At 37.5% G+C, this 18,587-nt stretch overlaps 1 protein-coding gene across 1 annotated transcript in view; it reads left to right on the top strand.

The window, feature by feature from the left end:
- The first annotated feature begins 510 nt into the window (after positions 1-510).
- The window catches only part of LOC114884769 (phospholipid-transporting ATPase FetA-like), a 74,361-nt gene continuing 56,284 nt past the window's right edge, over positions 511-18,587 (top strand). Inside the window, exons 1-2 of the mRNA XM_029203963.1 lie at positions 511-802; positions 5,369-5,446. Of these exons, the coding sequence (XP_029059796.1) occupies positions 5,404-5,446 (43 nt within the window). The 5' untranslated portion in view covers positions 511-802; positions 5,369-5,403. The remainder of the gene's footprint in view (positions 803-5,368; positions 5,447-18,587) is intronic.

The following is an 18,587-nucleotide window of genomic DNA, read 5'->3' on the forward strand; positions in this document are numbered from 1 at the left end:
AATAAACACTGACTCATTTTTATAGACTAAAAGAAATGGAAAATACACTATCCCAAAGTATCAGTATTATATTACCGAATAAGGAGCTTTCTCTGTGAGACTGCAAAATTACAAGCGCCAGAAGGAGATTGTGTGGACTCCAATATTTGTTCAGACCCAATTTAAAGCTCTAGGCAGAAAAGAGGGGTTTTGTAGCACACAGTAGCTTTACAAAGCCTGCCTTATAGGCTGAGCAGGTAACTCCTGGGGAAGACCATGAGTTTGAAAATGAAAGCAGTGGCTAAGAAACTATAGTGTTCTGCAGGGTTTTTTCTACTCCATTTGTGTTTGAAGTTAGTTTTATATTCATCTTCACCTATTTGCTTTAAACCACTTGAAACCAAATCCAAGTTAATGGAAAGGTTATGAGGGGTCCATGAACCACCTTTGGAAGAAGCAGTTTGCAAACAAGGGTTTTGAAACTCTCTTCATTTTCCCTATCTAGAGGAAACAGAATTTCAAAATCCACAAAAAAAAAATTTGGCAAGTTCCCAGAAGCCGAGAATCAGACGTAGGAAGCTGAAGGAGATCTAGTCGTCTAAATGGCTTCACAGACTAGTAGATGTTTCAACATCTTCCTACCCCTCCCAGAGTTTTAAAGTTACTAAGTTTAGAAGATCTCTGTTTTCCTAGAGCGTTTTCCAGTCAGAAAGAATTTATGGTTGAAATAAGGAGGGGATAAGGCAGGAACTGTAACTGAGAAGAGAGGTGTAGTGTAGAGTCCTGGCAGTTTTCAGGCTGTGCCGTTTAAAAGCATTTCAGGGTAAGGCTTGCTTTTTAATTTTTATTTATTTATTTATTTTTTTAGTATATGTGCTTCTGTTGCGTTTTTTTTTAAAAAAGAAAAAATTAAAAAGAAAACTTTTGTTACCTTTGCTAGATTCATGGGGTGGGAATTGGGTTGGGGGAACATTGATTTCTAGAGTAACTCTGGGGATTTGTGCATCGGATATAATAGCTAACGCAGAGAAACCTTAATGGAGTAAACTGGAAGCTTCCATGATTTTACACAACTGTTTTGGGGAAAACATAGTTCTTATTTTAGTCAGGGGATGATGGGCACATCTGCTTCTATGTGAGAGTCCTTTCCTCAGATTCCCAAAAGCCTTCAAGTCAACCAGGGATTTATTCCCTTGTTGGTAAAGAACTCTACTCTCTGGAAGACAGATTTGTTCATTGAAAGCCAATAATGACTTACGTGCATGCAGTCTATGATATTCTAGTACTAAGAGTCATTGGCTATTCTTATATCACAAATATGCCATTGCTAGACTGCATTGTGTTTTAGTTTATGTAGTTTTCAGACTGAGCTAAATATATAAAGACTTTCTCTAATACTTTGTACTTAGTAAATTTGCCAGTTTTTGTATATAATAAGTGTGGGGAGGGTATAGGATGTTGGCAGCACAGAATCACAGGCAGCTTGGAGATTATCAGCTCAAGGTGGAACCTCTTATTTCTACCTTTAGATTCTCATGTCTAAGTGAAAGAGCTTTAGTTTCTATAACCATGTCATTACAGAGGGAAAAATAGTAAGTTTACAGTGGAGAGCTCTGGCAGACACCATCTTAACCAAGCGTTCTAGGTTCACATCACTAGGAGTCCATATGACAGCATGTATCCCCTGATATGATGCAATGAGAAGGGCACATCACACTCAAGTTGAGGCACCTTCTACAAAACAACTGGCCAATACCCTTCAAAGCTCTCAAGATTATGAAAAACAAGGAAAGAATGAGGAACAGTCACATATGGAAGGAGACGTACAACTAAATGTAATGTGGGATCCTGGATTAGATCCTGGAACAACAACAACAAAAAAGGACATTAGTGGAAAGAATTGGTAAAAAAATAAATATTTTCTGTACTTTAGTTAATAGTATTATACCAAGGTTAATTTCTTAGTTTGTTAATTGTTTAATTGTTATGTAAGATATTAACATAAGAAGGTGGGTGGAGAGTGTATGGAAATTCTCTATACTATTTTTGCGACTCTTCTGTAAGTTTAAAATTATCTCAAAATAAAAAAATTTTTTTCATGTAGTAACCTGAATTGGGCCAACTCTTTTAGTAAGTGTTAATTAAAAATTACTCTCTGAGGAGTTCCCTGGTGGCGCAGTGGTTAAGAATCCACCTGCCAATGCAGGGGACACGGGTTAAATCCCTGGTCCGGGAGGATCACACATGCCGCAGAGCAACTAAGCCCGTGTGCCACAACTACTGAAGCCCGCATGCCTAGAGCCCGTGCTCCGCAACAAGAGAAGCCACCACGATGAGAAGCCCACGCACCGCAAAGAAGAGTAGCCCCCGCTCAATGAAACTAGAGAAAGCCCGCGCACAGCAACAAAGACCCAACGCAGCTGAAAAAACTAAAATAGAATTATTAAAAAAATAAAAAATAAAACTTACTCTCCAGAGTAATTATTCTTCCTCATAAGAAGAGTATTTCCTATCTGGTATGTTCACTTTAATTTTTTAGTTCTTTTGTTATTATCATATATTGAATAGATATAAAGTTTATCACAAATGTGTAAGTTGTAAAGAGTAACACCATGAGCACAAATGTAGCTTGAAACACTCCGTATGCTTTTTCCATCCCATCGCCTTCCCTCTCCCTAACCTCTATCCTGAATTTGGTATTTTTCATTCCCTTGTTTCTCTTTATAGGTTTACCTTGAAAGTATTTATCCCTGATGATATAGTTTTACATGATCTTTAACTTTACATAAGTGGCATAATATTTTATGTATACTTTTGCAATTTGTTTTTTCCCTAAATATTATATTCCTGAGATTTAACAATGTTAATATGTATAACTTAGCTCACTCATTTTCACTACTATGTAGCTTTCCATTTTATGAACATACCACAAGTTACTTCTCTATTCTATCATTAATAGCCATTTGGCTGGTTTCCCAGTTTTGCTGTTATGAGCAGTGCTACTGCACACATCTTCGTATGTGACATATTATGACAGTTTCCCTAGGTATATAAATAAGATGGACTAGCTGGGTTATAGGGTAAATTCTCCATCAACTTTATTAGATAAGGCCAAATTGTTTTCCAGAGTGGTTTGTCCCATTTTTAATACCACCAACAGTATGTAAGTGTTCCAGTGGTTCCACTTTCTCTCTAGCACAATATTATTAGACTTAAATTTTTTTTTACTAAGCTGGTGGGTGTGTATATTAAAATTTTAAAACATTGCCATTTGTTGATTGACTACTTTGTGTCAAGTACTGTGGCAGACGTTTTCATACATTATTTAATTTAATCCTCTCACAGTTCTTCTTAGCTCCCTAATGGAAACTAATGTTGTACTTAGTTTGTAATACATAATTACCTCTAAACCTCTCTCTGGCAAATTTATTCCTTATCAGATTTTTCTCCATCTTGTATCTGCTAAATTTATTTTCTGTTTCTTAAAAAAAAAATTATTCTCACTTTAGAAGAAATTTAAGGCATGAAGTGGTTAATAACTTGCCCCAAGTCACACTGTCGTTAATTAGTAGCAAACTTTGAAATGAAACCCAGTTCTCTAGCTCCTAATCCTTTTTTTTTACTCCATCTCTTCCCTTTTCCCTCCCACATCGCATTTCTTCTTCCCTACCCTCACATTCTCCTCCTCCTCCTCTGAGTTTAACAGCTTAAATGTATTTTCCAGTTGGCAGCTATGTAATGTGATGTGCGTGTAGAGAGCGTCACAAGATTGGGTGAGTGCCTGGTTCCAGCTAAATAGTCATTACTCAGGTCCCTGGCTGGCTGTTAAGTGTCGCAACCATTTCAAATTCCAAGCTGTGCTGCTTGTGTGCATTTGGCCAGGCTACCCTCTCAAAGCTGTTGATGGCCCTGCAGGGGTTGGAGAGAATCCAGAACTTCAGGACCTCCCATCCTTGGCTCTCCTTTCTCAACAGTAGGAACCCCAAGCCTACTGTGGGGGTCCCTGAGAATTCTTAGGCAACTGAAGGTAGGACTGGGTGCCTAGAGAGTGATGCTATTAGAACTGCTCACGTTCGTTAGGAACACACAGATTCTGTTGACAGAAGAAACAGACCTTAGGTTGGGGTACAAAATTTGCAGCACAAGTGAATTTTTTCGGCCTACACAATATTTAATTTTACTTTTTAAAAACTTTGGATGCTTTTATAGGAAGCATGCACTCACCAATTGGTCACGATGCCCAGCACTTCATTTCTTGTTGTTTTACACCTAACTGCTATTAACTCCCTGGCTCCTAAAGTTATTTGATGCAACTCTGCCTAGATTATTGAAATATGAATTGTATCCTTAATGAGGTCACTTGGGACTCACTGAGGGCAGAACTGGAAGATGCATTCTCATTCCAAAGTGATCACAGTTGCCCAGGTAATTTTTTTTTCTGACAGCCAAACATCCCTTGGCTGTAAATACTCTTTTACTTAGACTTAACACTCCCCTGCAAATTATGGATTTTTGTCCCATCTAATCTTGTTTGGGATAATTAAGATGAAAATACATATAATATTTTCTAGTTTTGGCTTATGCATACTTAGTGACTTAGGAGACCTGAAAGAAATTAATTAATTAAAATAAACATACTTTTTTGGCCTTTTTTGAATTGGGTTAAGAATGGAGAGATAGAAGGGTTTTCTGTGTAGCATAGTCATGGGGTTTGATAAAGCATAATTTTCAAAAGGTTAAAAAACATGACTCTCATGTAAATATAAAATGGACAGGTGTCACAGATTTTATTTAACTCATTAATTAATGAGGGAACCAGTAAGATGTTAAGACCAGTTCAAATAAAAATTTAGGAGCTGTGTATATATAGGCAATTTCATTAAAAAAAAGTTAAGATTTCTCAATTATATACAAAACTATTTAAAGTCCTAAAGTACATTAATCATAACCTTTGGAGTTATCTTTTCCACCAGAGAGAAAATATTTATATCTATATTAGATGAAAATCTACAAGTTAACTGCCGCCCTATATGGGGTTATAGAATAGTCCAACAGAAAACTAATCAAAGGTGTAAGCCCAGAACTTCACTAAAAGATCACCCAATGATTTATTTTTCCTGTTTCCAAGTTTCAGCTAATTTTTCCGGCAGATTATAGTTATCAGCTTAGATTTGGTTGCCAGGAAGTGGAATCTGTTTCCCAAGTTTTGGAAATATAACTTTATGATAAGGCTGTATGAAATGAATTCTAAAATTTAGCATATGTATTCTAGAGGTAGATTTATTTTGGATTTCAGAGATCAAGTTCCAAGTTTCTTAAACATTCATTTAAGTAAAATGGTATTGGCAATGAGAAATTCCCCTTCTAAATTTTTTTATTTCCTTTACAGAAATCCCAGGGAATTTTAACTGGAACTACTCTGCAATGTCTGTATTTGAAAAGGAAAGTGAGGACAAACAAAATGGAGGTAGGTGAACTCTAAGTCTGTATGTCATTATTGTTGCCTCTAAAAAGTGCACACATGCACGCACATGTGTGTACACTTGCACGTATGACAGATAAATAGACCGGCCAACCTACCAAACTACCATTTTAGCAAACTGACCAGGAAAGGAAATATACTTTGCAGAAGTAAATACTTTGTACTTACAATTTCAAGCTCCCTTGTTCTGTCATTTGAGAATTCTAATTTGAGTAGTTATACTTGCTCATCTTTTGTTCTTTTATCTGTACTCTTATTTTATTTTGTACTTTTATTTGGAAGTTCATCAGGAAAGCATGTGTTCCTTTTCCTCTCCCCATCCTTCACAACCGCCTCCTGCTAAAAAAGAAGTGGTTAATGTGAAAAGCAGTTGCTGAGGCTAATTAAGTCATCTTTTGCAGACTTTGCAAACAGAGCAAGTGGATCTGGCTATGGTGTTAGAGAGGATTTCTGTACCACTTCCGTGCTTTCCTGTGGTGTTTCAAAGTACTAAAAGGAGCTGGGGTAATCACACCCAAGCCACCTTTAAGAATGAAGCTGCCTGACATGAAAAAAGAAACCTTTTTCTAACATAAAATTTTGAGAAAGCAAGCCAGACTGTAGTTCTATATTTAGGCTTCCTTTTGAGGAGTGGAGAAGGTGCAGAGAATGAAATTAGGTCACTGATTTAACGCCACACTATACCTTCTTTACTTTCTGTCATTATGCAGTTGTCTGATTCCTGGAAGGAGCCCATTCCAAGGGCACAGGCCCTGGTTCTAGGAAGAGGAAGTCAGGGAGCTCCCAACAGAAGGAAAAAGCAAGAAGTCCTCTCCTACTCTCAGAACTGCTGAAAGAGAGAGGGTTGAGGAAAACAGGCTAACTGACCAATTTCTCCTGCATCTTCTTATGAACAGAGAATATGGAAGACAGTGTAAATCAGTGAAGCGAGAACACACCCTCACACCATACACAACAATAAACTCAAAATGGCTTAAAGACTTAAATATAAGACATGACACCATAAAATTCCTAGAAGAGAACATATGCAAAACATTTCTCTGACATAAATCGTAACAATGTTTTCTTAGGTGAGTCTCCCAAGGCAATAGAAATAAAAGCAAAAATAAACAAATGGTACTAATCAAACTTATAAGCTTTTGCACAGCAAAGGAAACCATAAACAAAATGAAAAGACAACCTACAGACTGGGAGAAAATATTTGCAAACGATGTGACCAACAAGGGCTTAATTTCTAAAATATACAAACAGCTTATACAATTCAATAACAACAACAACAAAAAACCCCAAACAACCCAATCAAAAAGTGGGCAGAAGGTCTAAATAGACATTTCTCCAAAGAAGACGTGCAGATGGCCAGTAGGCACATGAAAAAGATGCTCAGCGTTGCTAATTATTAGAGAAATGCAAATCAAAAACTACAGTGAGGTACCACCTCACACCGGTCAGAATGGCCATTATCAAAAAATATACAGATAACAAATGCTGGAGAGGGTGTGAAGAAAAGGGAACCCTCTAACACTGGTGGAAATGTAAATTGGTGCAGCCACTGTGGAAAACCATTACGGAGGTTCCTCAAATCATTAAAAATTGAGCTACCATATGATCTAACAATCCCACTCCTGGGCATATATCCAGACAAATCTATAATTCAAAAAGATACATGGACCGCTATGTTCATAGCAGCACTATTTACAATAGCCAAGACATGGAAGCAACCTAAACATCCATTGACAGATGAATGGATAAAGCAGATATAGATATATATACACACACAATGGAGTATTACTCAGCCATAAAAAAGAATGAAATAATGCCATTTGCAGCAACATGGATGGACCTAGACATTATCATACTAAGTAAAGTAAGTCAGACAGAAAGACAAACATCATATGATATCAGTTATATGTGGAATCTAAAAAAATGATAGAAATGAACTTATGTACAAAACAGAACCAAACACAAACATAGAAAACAAATTTATGGTAACCAAAGGCAGAAGGAGGGGGAGGGATAAATTAGGAGTTTGGGATTAGCGATTAGCAGATACACAATACTATATACAAAATAGGTAAATGACAAGGTCCTACTGTATAGCACAGGGAACTATATTCAATATCTTGTAATAAACTATAGTGGAAAAGAATCCGAAAAAGAATATATGTACACATATAGCTGAATCATTTTGCTATACACCAGAAACTAACACAACATTGTAGATCAACTATACTTCAACAAATAAATAACTTTTTAAGAAAAGAAAATATAGAGGACAAAATACTTTAGGGGGCAGTAAGTTCAAGGTTAATGAAGAATGTGATAGTCAATAAAGACTGATTAATTTATTCAACAAATATTTATTGATCACCAAATGCCACTGTGCTACATGCTGGCAATACAGTAGCCACAAAACTAGACAGAATCCCAGACCTAATGGAGATTATGGTTTACTGAGGGACAGCCTTTAATTAAGTAATAAGACATTAAATAATAGCACAGAGAAATGTCAAATTATATCTATGGTAAGTGCTAGGAAGTCAAGGTCATATGGGAGGCACAGTGGTTAAGACCGTGGATTCTGGAGCCATACTGTCTAGGTTTGAATCCTAGCTCCACCACTTACTGTTATTTTTGGGAAAATCTCTTAATTTCTTTATGCTACAGCTTCTCATCCATAAAATGGGGCTAATAATAGTGCTACCTCATAAGGATGTTGTGAGGATTAAATGAGGTAATATTTGTAAAGCACTGGCACATGGTAAATACTAGGTAAACATTTATGTAAAAAGTAATTTATAAGAGCTTGGTGCTCCCATTCAGGAAGATAATTAAGAACTTGAATGTTTATAAATGTGGATCATTTCAAAAAGTCAAAATTTTTACCAATGAAAAGTAATTGGAACCAGTTTTCTTGGTCTGAATTCCTTCAGATAGGCTAAGTCTACCTACTGCAGTAGAGTTATTGCTTGTGCTGTTTGGAGCAGTGAGCAGTTAATCCTGGTCCATCCTGTTGGCCTGAGTCAACAAAATAGCAGTGGCAAAACCAGTATTTGGCAGGTAACTCTGCCCTTTTCCAGGCTATCAGCCTGTTCTGGTTGGAAAACACATAGTACATAGAGTGGATGTTGACTGGTTCCAGCATTTTGCTTACCTACTCTCTCCTTTCTATTTTTCACTACTTTCTTAGTTCAAGTTCTCACTGTTTCAAGCATTGATTATTGCAGCAATCTTTTAAGTCTTTATTCTGCAATCTGTTCCTCTGTAAATACGTCATATTAATCTTTCTGAAATTCCGGTTTTATCACATTTTTCCCTGCTCAGAATCTTTCTGGGATTCCTTGTCAGCTACTAGATAAAATTTAAGGTCATTAGCCTGCATTAAAAGCCTGACTTTATAGTCTTGTTTCCTCCCTCCTTCAGACTCTTCCTACCTACTGTACTATCATACAACTTGTCTAGTCTCAGTGCTGAAAATTTCATTAAGTTCTTTTTTTCTGCCTAGATATATGTTCCCTACATCTATCAATATATTGAATCTATATTCATCTTTTAGGTTTAGTGCAAGTCCTCTATGAAGCCTTCTCCAGCAACTCTAGCCACCAGTGCCCCCCACGCCCCTGGCATTATCTTTCCTTCTTGAATTCCTATAGTGCTTGATTTCTATAATTTGTAAAAATAATAGCCTTATTAAGATATAATTCACTTGTCATAAAATTCACCATTTCAAAGCATACAACTCAGTGATTTTCAGTACATTCACAGAATTGTGAACCATGACCATAATTCAATTTTAGAAAATTTTCATCACCCCCAAAAGAAACCCCGTACCCACTAGGAATCACTCCCAATTCCCCCCACCTCCAGCCACTGGCAACCACTAATCTATCTTCTATCTGTATGGACTTGTCTATTCTACACATGATATATGCATAACATATACACATATATATAGAATCAAGTAATATGTAGCCTTTTGTGACTGGCTTCTTCCACTTAATGTTTTCAAGGTTCATGCATATTGTAGCATATATTAGTACCTCATTCCTTTTTATGGCTGAATATCATTTCATTGTATGGGCACACGACTATTTGTTTATCTGTTCATCAGTTGATAGATATTTACATTGTTTCCACTTTTTGGCTATTATAAACAATGCTGCTATAAACATTTATGTACAAGTTTTTGTGTGGACTTCAATTCTCTTGGGTTTCTACAATTCATTGTAAATCTTATTAATATCCTGCCTTGAACTTTTACTTTACTGTTTTGCATATATGTTGAGTTTATCTACTAAGTTATCTACCTAGCCCAGTGCCTACAGAGTTCCCTCTGTCCTGGAGAGTTTACAAGCTTGTCCCATTTATTATACTTCTCCTCTCCCTCAGCTTTACCACCCATACACATATATTGATACAAATATCATCCTTGTTATCATCACCACTACCACAACACAACAGTAAAAATTATTAATAAGTATTGATAGGTAGTTAAATAATACTAGGTAGTAAATTCAAAAGGGTGAGATACACTTGTATGTATTGACATGGAAAGATCTACAATACATATTATGAAAAGAAAAAAGCAACTAGCAGAGCAATACATATAGTAGCATCTCATTTGTTTAAAAAACACATATAGGTGTTTGTGTATATGTATATGTTTGTAAGTAAATACTCTAAGGAAGGGACCCCCCCAAAGGATATACGCCAATCTGTTAACAGTGGTTTCCTTAGGAAAGGGAGAAGGCGTGGGAAAGGAAACTTTACATTTTTTCTCTATATATTTTTGAGTTTGGATCTTTTACAGGTAAAATATGCTTGCTTTACTTTGGTGATTTGAAAAACAATTAAAGAAAAAAGTGTAATCACAAAGGAAAAAAAACTAAGTTGGAGAAACTAGAAAGAAAGGACAGAAGAAGAAATAGTACGAAGGAAGAGGGCATAGATATTGCAGGGCAGTAGGGCAGAAAATTAATCAGAGCCTTAGTAATAGAATCCTATGCAACACCACATCTAAATAAACACAAAAAAATAGACATCAATGTTGCACAACTCTGTGAACATAACAAACACCATTCAATTGTACATTTTATTTTAAACAGATGCATTGTATAGAATGTACATTATATCTCAATAAAGTTACTTAAAATAAAACAGACATCTAATATTTTTAGAGCTAGTTTCTAGAATTCTGTTTGTTTAGAAAATTTAAAGCAACAATTGAATTAATTTGTAGGAACTTTTCTTGACCTCAGTAAAAGTCAGGGTAGCCAGATAAAATACATGATTCCCAGTTAAATTTGAATTTTAGTAAACAGTGAATAGTTTTTTAGTGTAAGTATGCACCATGTGATATTTGGGACATATTTTGTTTTTGTATTTTTATTTGCTAAATCTGGCAATGCTAAACAAAGGGAATTAAATTTTGAATCTTTTATAGTTAAATTGTTTCTTTGGCATCACCAGGGTTTGCTCTTAGGTCCAGCTTTGTGTGAATGGCATTTTGTTTCTGATGGCCTTTATCATAACTTTCCCAACCTCTCATCTCCTATCCCAAGGAAGGTTTTATGATTGAGAAGCACTGAAAGTGATGTCTAGTAGTTCAGTCAAACATGATGGTTTTTACCTTTACCACATTGATGAGAAATCATTAGTTCTACATTTCAAATGAGGTCAGAATGGTAAAGCACCACTCTCAACTCCCATCTCCCAGTTGATGTTTCTGTCAGCTTCTCCCTTGGAGAGGAAAGGGGAAAAAAACGAAGGTCTCCAAGAGGAGTAGGGGGAGGGGACTTTGGTTTTGAGCACATTCTGAATTGTGTCAGCCAAATCAATCTTATATGACATCCTGTTAATAAATGAGGGTTTGCTTTTTTTTTTTTTTTTGCTTTTTACTATCTTTCTTTTCTTTAGTGTCTTGTCCTTTGAGCAATTCTAGTCTTGTTCTGCTAAACTTGGACAGAAGAATTAGTGAAGCTACAGAGGATGATCAGAGGCATGGTAACAGGAGAGCTACAGTAGTTCAAGAACTAGACTTTTCATGACCTTCAAGGTTTTAGAGAGCTTCCTCTCCAGGTTGTTTTTGACACTGCACTCTACCCACCCTCTTCAGTCATGCTGATTATCCTCCTGTTTGCTGACCTTAGAAAGATCAACAAAGAATTAGTCTTAGCTGGGGTTTCTCTTTCAGTCCAGCTGTTCTGTGATTATATAGATACTCCCACAAGGAGGAGGAGGTGATTATTCTCCTTTGGAGGGGTTTGGACAGAAATCTGACCATGATTCAACAGAATGTGTTTCTAAGCATCTATTCACTTGTGTGCTTGTTCATTTAACAAATATGTGTTAAATCCAGGGCCTAATGCTGAGCTAACCAGTGGGATACAGAGATTTAAAGAAAAGAAAAAAGTAAAAAAGACATGGTCTCTATCTTTAAGGAGGTCTTTGTTTAGTGGGAGAAGATGGTATTAGAAGTATTATAAATGAGCTGAATGTAAACCATGAGACATAGCAATGGGTAGACTGAACCAGAAACACGTAATGAAATGGTGATGAGACAGCAAATTAGTTACTGCCTCTTCCGCAGGACCGCTGACCCTGGACTTTCCGATGATGACTCTCAGCTATGTCATTTAGCTATTCTTCGTACCATTCTTTAGATAGAAATATCATCTGGTGACTGCACTCAAGATATCTTAGAGATGCAGTCTGGAGAGATGAAATATAAATGTTCTTGTGTACCCAAGACTGGAAGCCATATGGGCAGCTAAATCAACTGATAGCTATAATGTTCCCATTATGCTTTTTGACTACTAGGATAAATTGTGATCATTTGGAATCTGAGAAATTCCAGAATTCCTACTGTAAATTGATTCCAACTAATCTGAGCAGAAATTCCAGAACTTGGTCAGTTATCCTTCCCCTGGCACTCTCTTCACTGATTTTTAGAGATGGGTAAGTTTCAGTCATATGCATTAAGTGACTTGGGTGAAATCACCTAGGCCTGTTGATCTAGAATGACAGCAGGGGGTTATTGCTGAGTTTCTCTCACCAGCACCTGGGCTTCCTTGATCTGGGAGTCTGGTGGTGTAAGGAGAGGGGACCTTGACTAATCTACTGGTTAGAGACTTGCACTCCTAAAGGTCATCTCACTGCTCTTCTGTCTTTAGTTGGAAAATCCTATTTGTGATTGCTTTCCCACTGTGAGCAAGGAGGTATTTGCTCAGAACCTCCTAAGACTGATTGCCTCCTGACCACCTGGCCTGACTTCCTTTTTCTCCCTCCCTCCTTCTTCCTCCTGCTTCTTTTTCTTTCTGTGTGCCACTTTTTCTAGTTCCCTCTTACAGAGCCCATTTTCCTTTTTAGTTTCTGCCATTTCCTTCTCTGGGTGCATCTCCAATTTTCTGTAGCTTTAACTCCTAAAACTTGAGATTGGATTACATCAAGATTGCATAAGAGCTATGTTTTTCACTCTAGCATTTGATTCAAAACTCTTAAGTACATACTTAGAGGCTTCTCCTACTTTGACACTTCTCTTCTACTAACATCCCACCAAGGGATTTTCCATCACTAGACTGTGGCTTTTGTACCCTTTCTTCTTTACTGGCTGAGTCAGCTTAGTATATCCACAGGAGATAGCTGAAAGTTCAAAATCTACTTTGAGCACAGACAACTGTATCAGTGATCCTTGTGGAATCTCCTTGACATAGCATAAGATAAAGGACAAAAAAATATCATTTAATGAGTACTTTTGATGTGTCAGGTATTATGTAGACAGTTAATGAGTACCATCTCATTTAACCCTCATATTAGCATATAAGGTAGATTTTACTATCCCGTTTTACACATGAGGAAACTAAAGCCCAGAGATGGAAAATGACTTGCCCTAAGTCACTTAACAGTTTAGTCACAAAGCCCAGTCTAGAACTGCTAAAATTTTCTGAGCATTTTTTGATGTATTGGGAATTGTTCTTAAGTGCTTTCCATGCCTCGATTTATTAATCCTCACAATAACTTTATGAGTAGGTATTATTATCATTCATTTTACAGATGAAGAAAATGAGTCTCAGAAAGGTTAAGTAACTTCCTCAAGGCTATGTAGCTGGTGAGTGAAAGATTGAGATTTGAACTCTGGAAGTCTGACTCAATTGTCCATGTTCTTTTTTTTTTTAATTGAAATATAGTTTATTTACAATATTGTGTTAGTTTCAGGTATACAGCAAAGTGATTCAGTTATATATATTTTTTCAGATTATTTTTCCATTATAGGTTATTACAAGATATTGAATATGGTTCCTATGTTCTTTTTTTTTTAATATAAATTTATTTATTTATTTATTTTTGGCTGCGTTGGGCCTTCGTTGCTGCCCGCAGGCTTTTTCTAGTGGCAGTGAGCGGGAGCTAATCTTCGTTGTGGTGCGCAGGCTCCTCATTGTAGTGGCTTCCCTTGTTGCAGAGCACGGGCTCTAGGCGTGCAGGCTTCAGTAGTTGTGGCTCGCAGGCTCCAGAGCACAGGCTCAGTAGTTGTGGTGCACGAGCTTAGTTGCTCTGTGGCATGTGGGATCTTCCCGGTCCAGGGCTTGAACCCATGTTCCCTGCATTGGCAGGCAGATTCTTAGCCACTGTGCCACCAGGGAAGTCCCGAGTTCCTATGTTCTTAAGCACTGTGGAAGCCTGCCATGTTTTTAACTCTAAGTCAACTGCACATTTTATAATACCAAGTTGCCTTGCTTCACCAAGATGTCTGACCCTTTCATTTCAGTGATTTTTACCACCCTCAGGCCAGCTCTCAGCACAGGTCCTTGTGAAACCAGGTCTTCGCTGAACAGGCTGTAGACTCAACCCTTAGTTCCCAATGAAGGATGCATTTTCCACAGTCACCATAGGTTAGAGCTAGGTGTTTGTCCCCTTGAATTCCATAGCCATGACTACTTCAACTAGACCATCTCCCAGACTCTCCTTGTCTAAGCTAATTTTCAATCTTCTGTAGTTCTAACCTCTCATCCATAATTCACATTTTGTCTCTCTTGTTTCAGTCAAACAGAAATAAACTTTGAATTAACAAGTGATGGGGAAAACACTTGGTCATCACAGTCTTTTCTCAACAATATTCACAAGCCCTAGGGAATCTTGAATTAATCTTTCATTATCTCATCCAAAAATTTTTTCTGCCTTTATTATCTCAAACATGACTTGCTACCTTCTTTCCTTAAGCTTGTCTTCTTTTTCTCTCAGACTTTTAGTTTCTTCTCCTAGATGCTTGTGCAAACTGAAGTTTTAACCATTTTTCTCATTGTTCCTGCTTTTCCTTTTTTTAGAGGCATCTTATGAAAACCAACTTTCTAGCCTTCAGTTGCTCTTCCCTTCCTGGTGAAAATCCTACTTTCCTTCTTCTTTCCTTTTCTTTCATAGTAGGTCGGGGATCAAAGAGCCAGAACTAGGTGTTGGTTAATGCCGTCCCCCACTTAGAAGTCTCAATCTGTCTCCACCAACTCAGGCTCTGAACTTTGGGATCTACCTGCTTTACTTTACTCCTAAACTCAAAGAGGGACGTATGTATTTAGTTGTTTTGCAGAGCCTCAACTCCATGTATCCCTTGGGGTTGCTGGGCTTAGAGAGAATAGCCTGTTGCACCCAGATAAATTGCTGGGAAAACCTGTTAGACCTTTATTAAGTTAAAAAAATAGTTAGTGATATCTAGGATTAAATTTAATAAGAAATGTGAAATTCAATAAGAAAATATTAGAACTTTATCAAGAGGCATAAAATAATATTTTTGAATAAATTGAGGGGCTGTGCTGGTCTGTTGGGTATGGTTGGAGGGGCAAATGGCATGAGAGAGACTGATTTTATTCACCAATGCCTGAGCAAATTGAGTATGAACATAGTAGAAAAGTAGCCTGCTCGTGGATTGGAAATCTCAACGTCAGTCGAAACACCAGTACTATCCTGGTACTCTGCCCTAATCAGGCAGCCATCTGGGCCCCTGAGAAAGTCCCTGCAGAAAGAGTATAGGCCATGCAGCAGCTCTACATCCTAGACACAGCTAAATTATCTGAGCCATACATGTTCCACTGCTTTGGATAACCTAAATTATAATGGTTAGCAGAAGCTGTTGTATTACCAGATTGTAAATAAGCCACTAACTAGTCAAAACAGAGTACAAAACAAAACATCCTATCAGTCCCATCTCAACTTCCCCTCTCTTTATTCAGCTAATCCTAGTAATCACAAGAATGAAAGAAGAAAGAAATACACTAGTCCAGGAGAACAAACTGTAAGCTGCATAACTGGGTGGTAAACTAGCCCAGGGAAGACTTATAGCCACTTGTTTATGTATTGCTAGCAAGCTGATTGTACAGACATGATCATCATGCACAAAGAAATGGCTTCCTGGGGTCACGCCAGTCTCCCCCCAGGGATGTAGTATGCTACTGGATGGGGGACTAATAGTGCAAAAAGGTCAACTCTCTCCAGATTAATCTGTGTAATTTCCAAATCTGTGTACTCAAATCCTTGAGTAAAAGGAGGTAAACATCCCAGTTTCACCTTTCCTACAATTTGTGCAAATCTCTGAACTTCAAGCACTGCCCATTGTGCAGACTTTGGCCCCTTATATTTTCTGTAAGAAATTTAGTCTTGTGCTGATTTCATGATATTTAGTCATTTTTGCTGACAACCAGAGGAGGAATAAAGGAAATTACATGAAGAACTATAAAAGTCCCTGTCTTATCATTGGCTCTTTCCTCAGCTTTCAGAAGTCTACCATCTTAGCCCCCTGAGGAAAGAAGTGTGATTTTCCAGACCTGACTGTTCTTCCCATGGGAGGTAGCTCTGCCTTTTCTAATAACCCACTTTCACTCCATCCACAGAATTTTAGTGAATAAAATTTTATTTGTGTTCATCTCTAGCCAAAACTCTAATCTTGGGGCTTCCCCAGTGGCGCAGTGGTTAAGAATCCTCCTGCCAATGCAGGGGACACGGGTTCGTGCCCTGGTCCAGGAGGATCCCACATGCCGCCGGAGCATCCAAGTGCATGCGCCACAACTGCTGAGCCTGCACTCTGGAGCCCGTGAGCCACAACTACTGAGCCCACGTGCCACAACTACTGAAGCCCGCACGCCTAGAGCCCGTGCTCCACAACAAGAGAAGCCACCGCCATGAGAAGCCCACGCATTACAACGAGAAGTAGTCCCTGCTCACTGCAACTAGAGAGTCCATGCACAGCAGTGGAGATTCAACACAGCCAAAAATAAATAAATAAAATAAATTTATTTAAAAAAAAAAAACTCTAATCTTGAGCAAACTGGACAAAATGATTCTGAAGTTTATCTAGAAGAGAAAATAGACAAGAGTAGCCAAGAAGGTTTCTTTAAAAAAGAAGACTTGCTATCCTATATTAAAAGTTACATAATTTAAAAGATGAATGGAAGGAAGGATAAATTAAGAGTATGGGATTAACAAATAAAAACTACTATGCATAAAATAAGCAACAAGAATATACTGTATAGCACAGGGAATTATATTAAATATCTTGTAATAGCTATAATGGAAAATAATCTGAAAAAAAATATGTGTAACTGAATAATTTTGCTGTACACCTGAAACTAACACAATATTGTAAACCAACTGTACTTCAATTTAAAAAATATATTTTTAAAGATGGATAGAACAAAGGAACTTAATAGAAAACCCAGAATTATATTCAATATGTTAGAATTTAGTACGTTATAAAAATGACATTTAAAACCAGAGTGGGATAAAATATTTGCAAATCACATATCTGATAACTGATTTCTATTCAGAATAGATAAAGAATGCATAGCTCAGTGATTAAAAAGATAATTAACCCAGTTTAAAAATGGGCAAAGAATCTGAATAGACATTTCTCCAAAGAAGATATATAGGACTTCCCTGGTGGCGCAGTGGTTAAGAATCCGCCTGCCAATGCAGGGGACACGGGTTCAATCCCTGGTCTGGGAAGATCCCACATGCCACGGAGCAACTGAGTCTGTGTGCCACAACTACTGAGCCTGCACTCTAGAGCCCACGAGCCACAACTACTGAGCCCACACGCCACAACTACTGAAGCCTGCACACCCTAGAGCCCATGCGCCGCAACTACTGAGCCCGCGTGCTGCAACTACTGAAGCCTGCGAACATAGAGGCTGTGCTCCACAACAGGAGAAGCTACCGCAATGAGAAGCCCATGCACCGCAACAAAGAGTAGACCCCGCTCGCTGCAACTAAAAACCTCAGGCAGCAACAAAGACCGAACACAGCCAAAATTAATTAATTAAAAAATTCCTTTCTCATTAAAAAAACAAACAAATCAAAAAAAGAAGGTATATAAATGTTCAATAAAACACATGAAAAGTTACTCAATGTCACCATTAGTCATTATGAACATGCAAATCAAAATCACAATGAGATATTACTTCATATCCACTAAGATGGTTAAAATGAAAAACACAGTCAATAACAAGTGTTGGCAAGGATATGGAGAAATTGGAATTCTCATACATTGTCAGTGAGAATGTAAAATAGTGCAACTGCTGTGAAAACCTTTTTGGCAGTTCCTCAAAATGTTAAAACTAGAGTTACCATATGACCCAGCAATTCTACTCCTATGTTTATACCCAAGAGAAATGAAAACATGTTCACATAAAAACTCGTATGTGAGTGTTCATAACACAGGGCCTGACACCTGCTAAGAACTCAGTAAATGCTTGTTGAACCAATGAAGAATCGAAGAGGCTATAGGAATGTTTTATTCAGGACAGAAAGATCTATTGATAATATACATTTTTAATACTTTTCATAACATGATAATGGGCTACTTGTAATAGTTTGTAACACCTTTGTGTTTTGATGTGATGATTTTGTATGTGTTGTCGTTATCAGGCTGACTCCACTAAATTGCAAGTCCCTTGAAGTCAGGACTCTGCCTTACTCATCTTTTTATCTCCCCACAGCATCCAGCACACTGGTTTCTGTGCAGTAGATGCTCAGTAATTATTTATTAATTCAAATTTAGTCAAGCAAGTTTAGGAAAGGCTGCCTTGGAATGAACCTCAGATATCTTAAACTATGGCTCTGTAATTAACTTATGAAGGAGAACTGGGTT

The sequence above is a fragment of the Monodon monoceros genome, unplaced genomic scaffold (genome assembly GCF_005190385.1).
Source record: "Monodon monoceros isolate NGI ecotype Baffin Bay Population unplaced genomic scaffold, NGI_Narwhal_1 Super_Scaffold_5, whole genome shotgun sequence".
NCBI classification, from domain to species: domain Eukaryota; kingdom Metazoa; phylum Chordata; class Mammalia; order Artiodactyla; family Monodontidae; genus Monodon; species Monodon monoceros.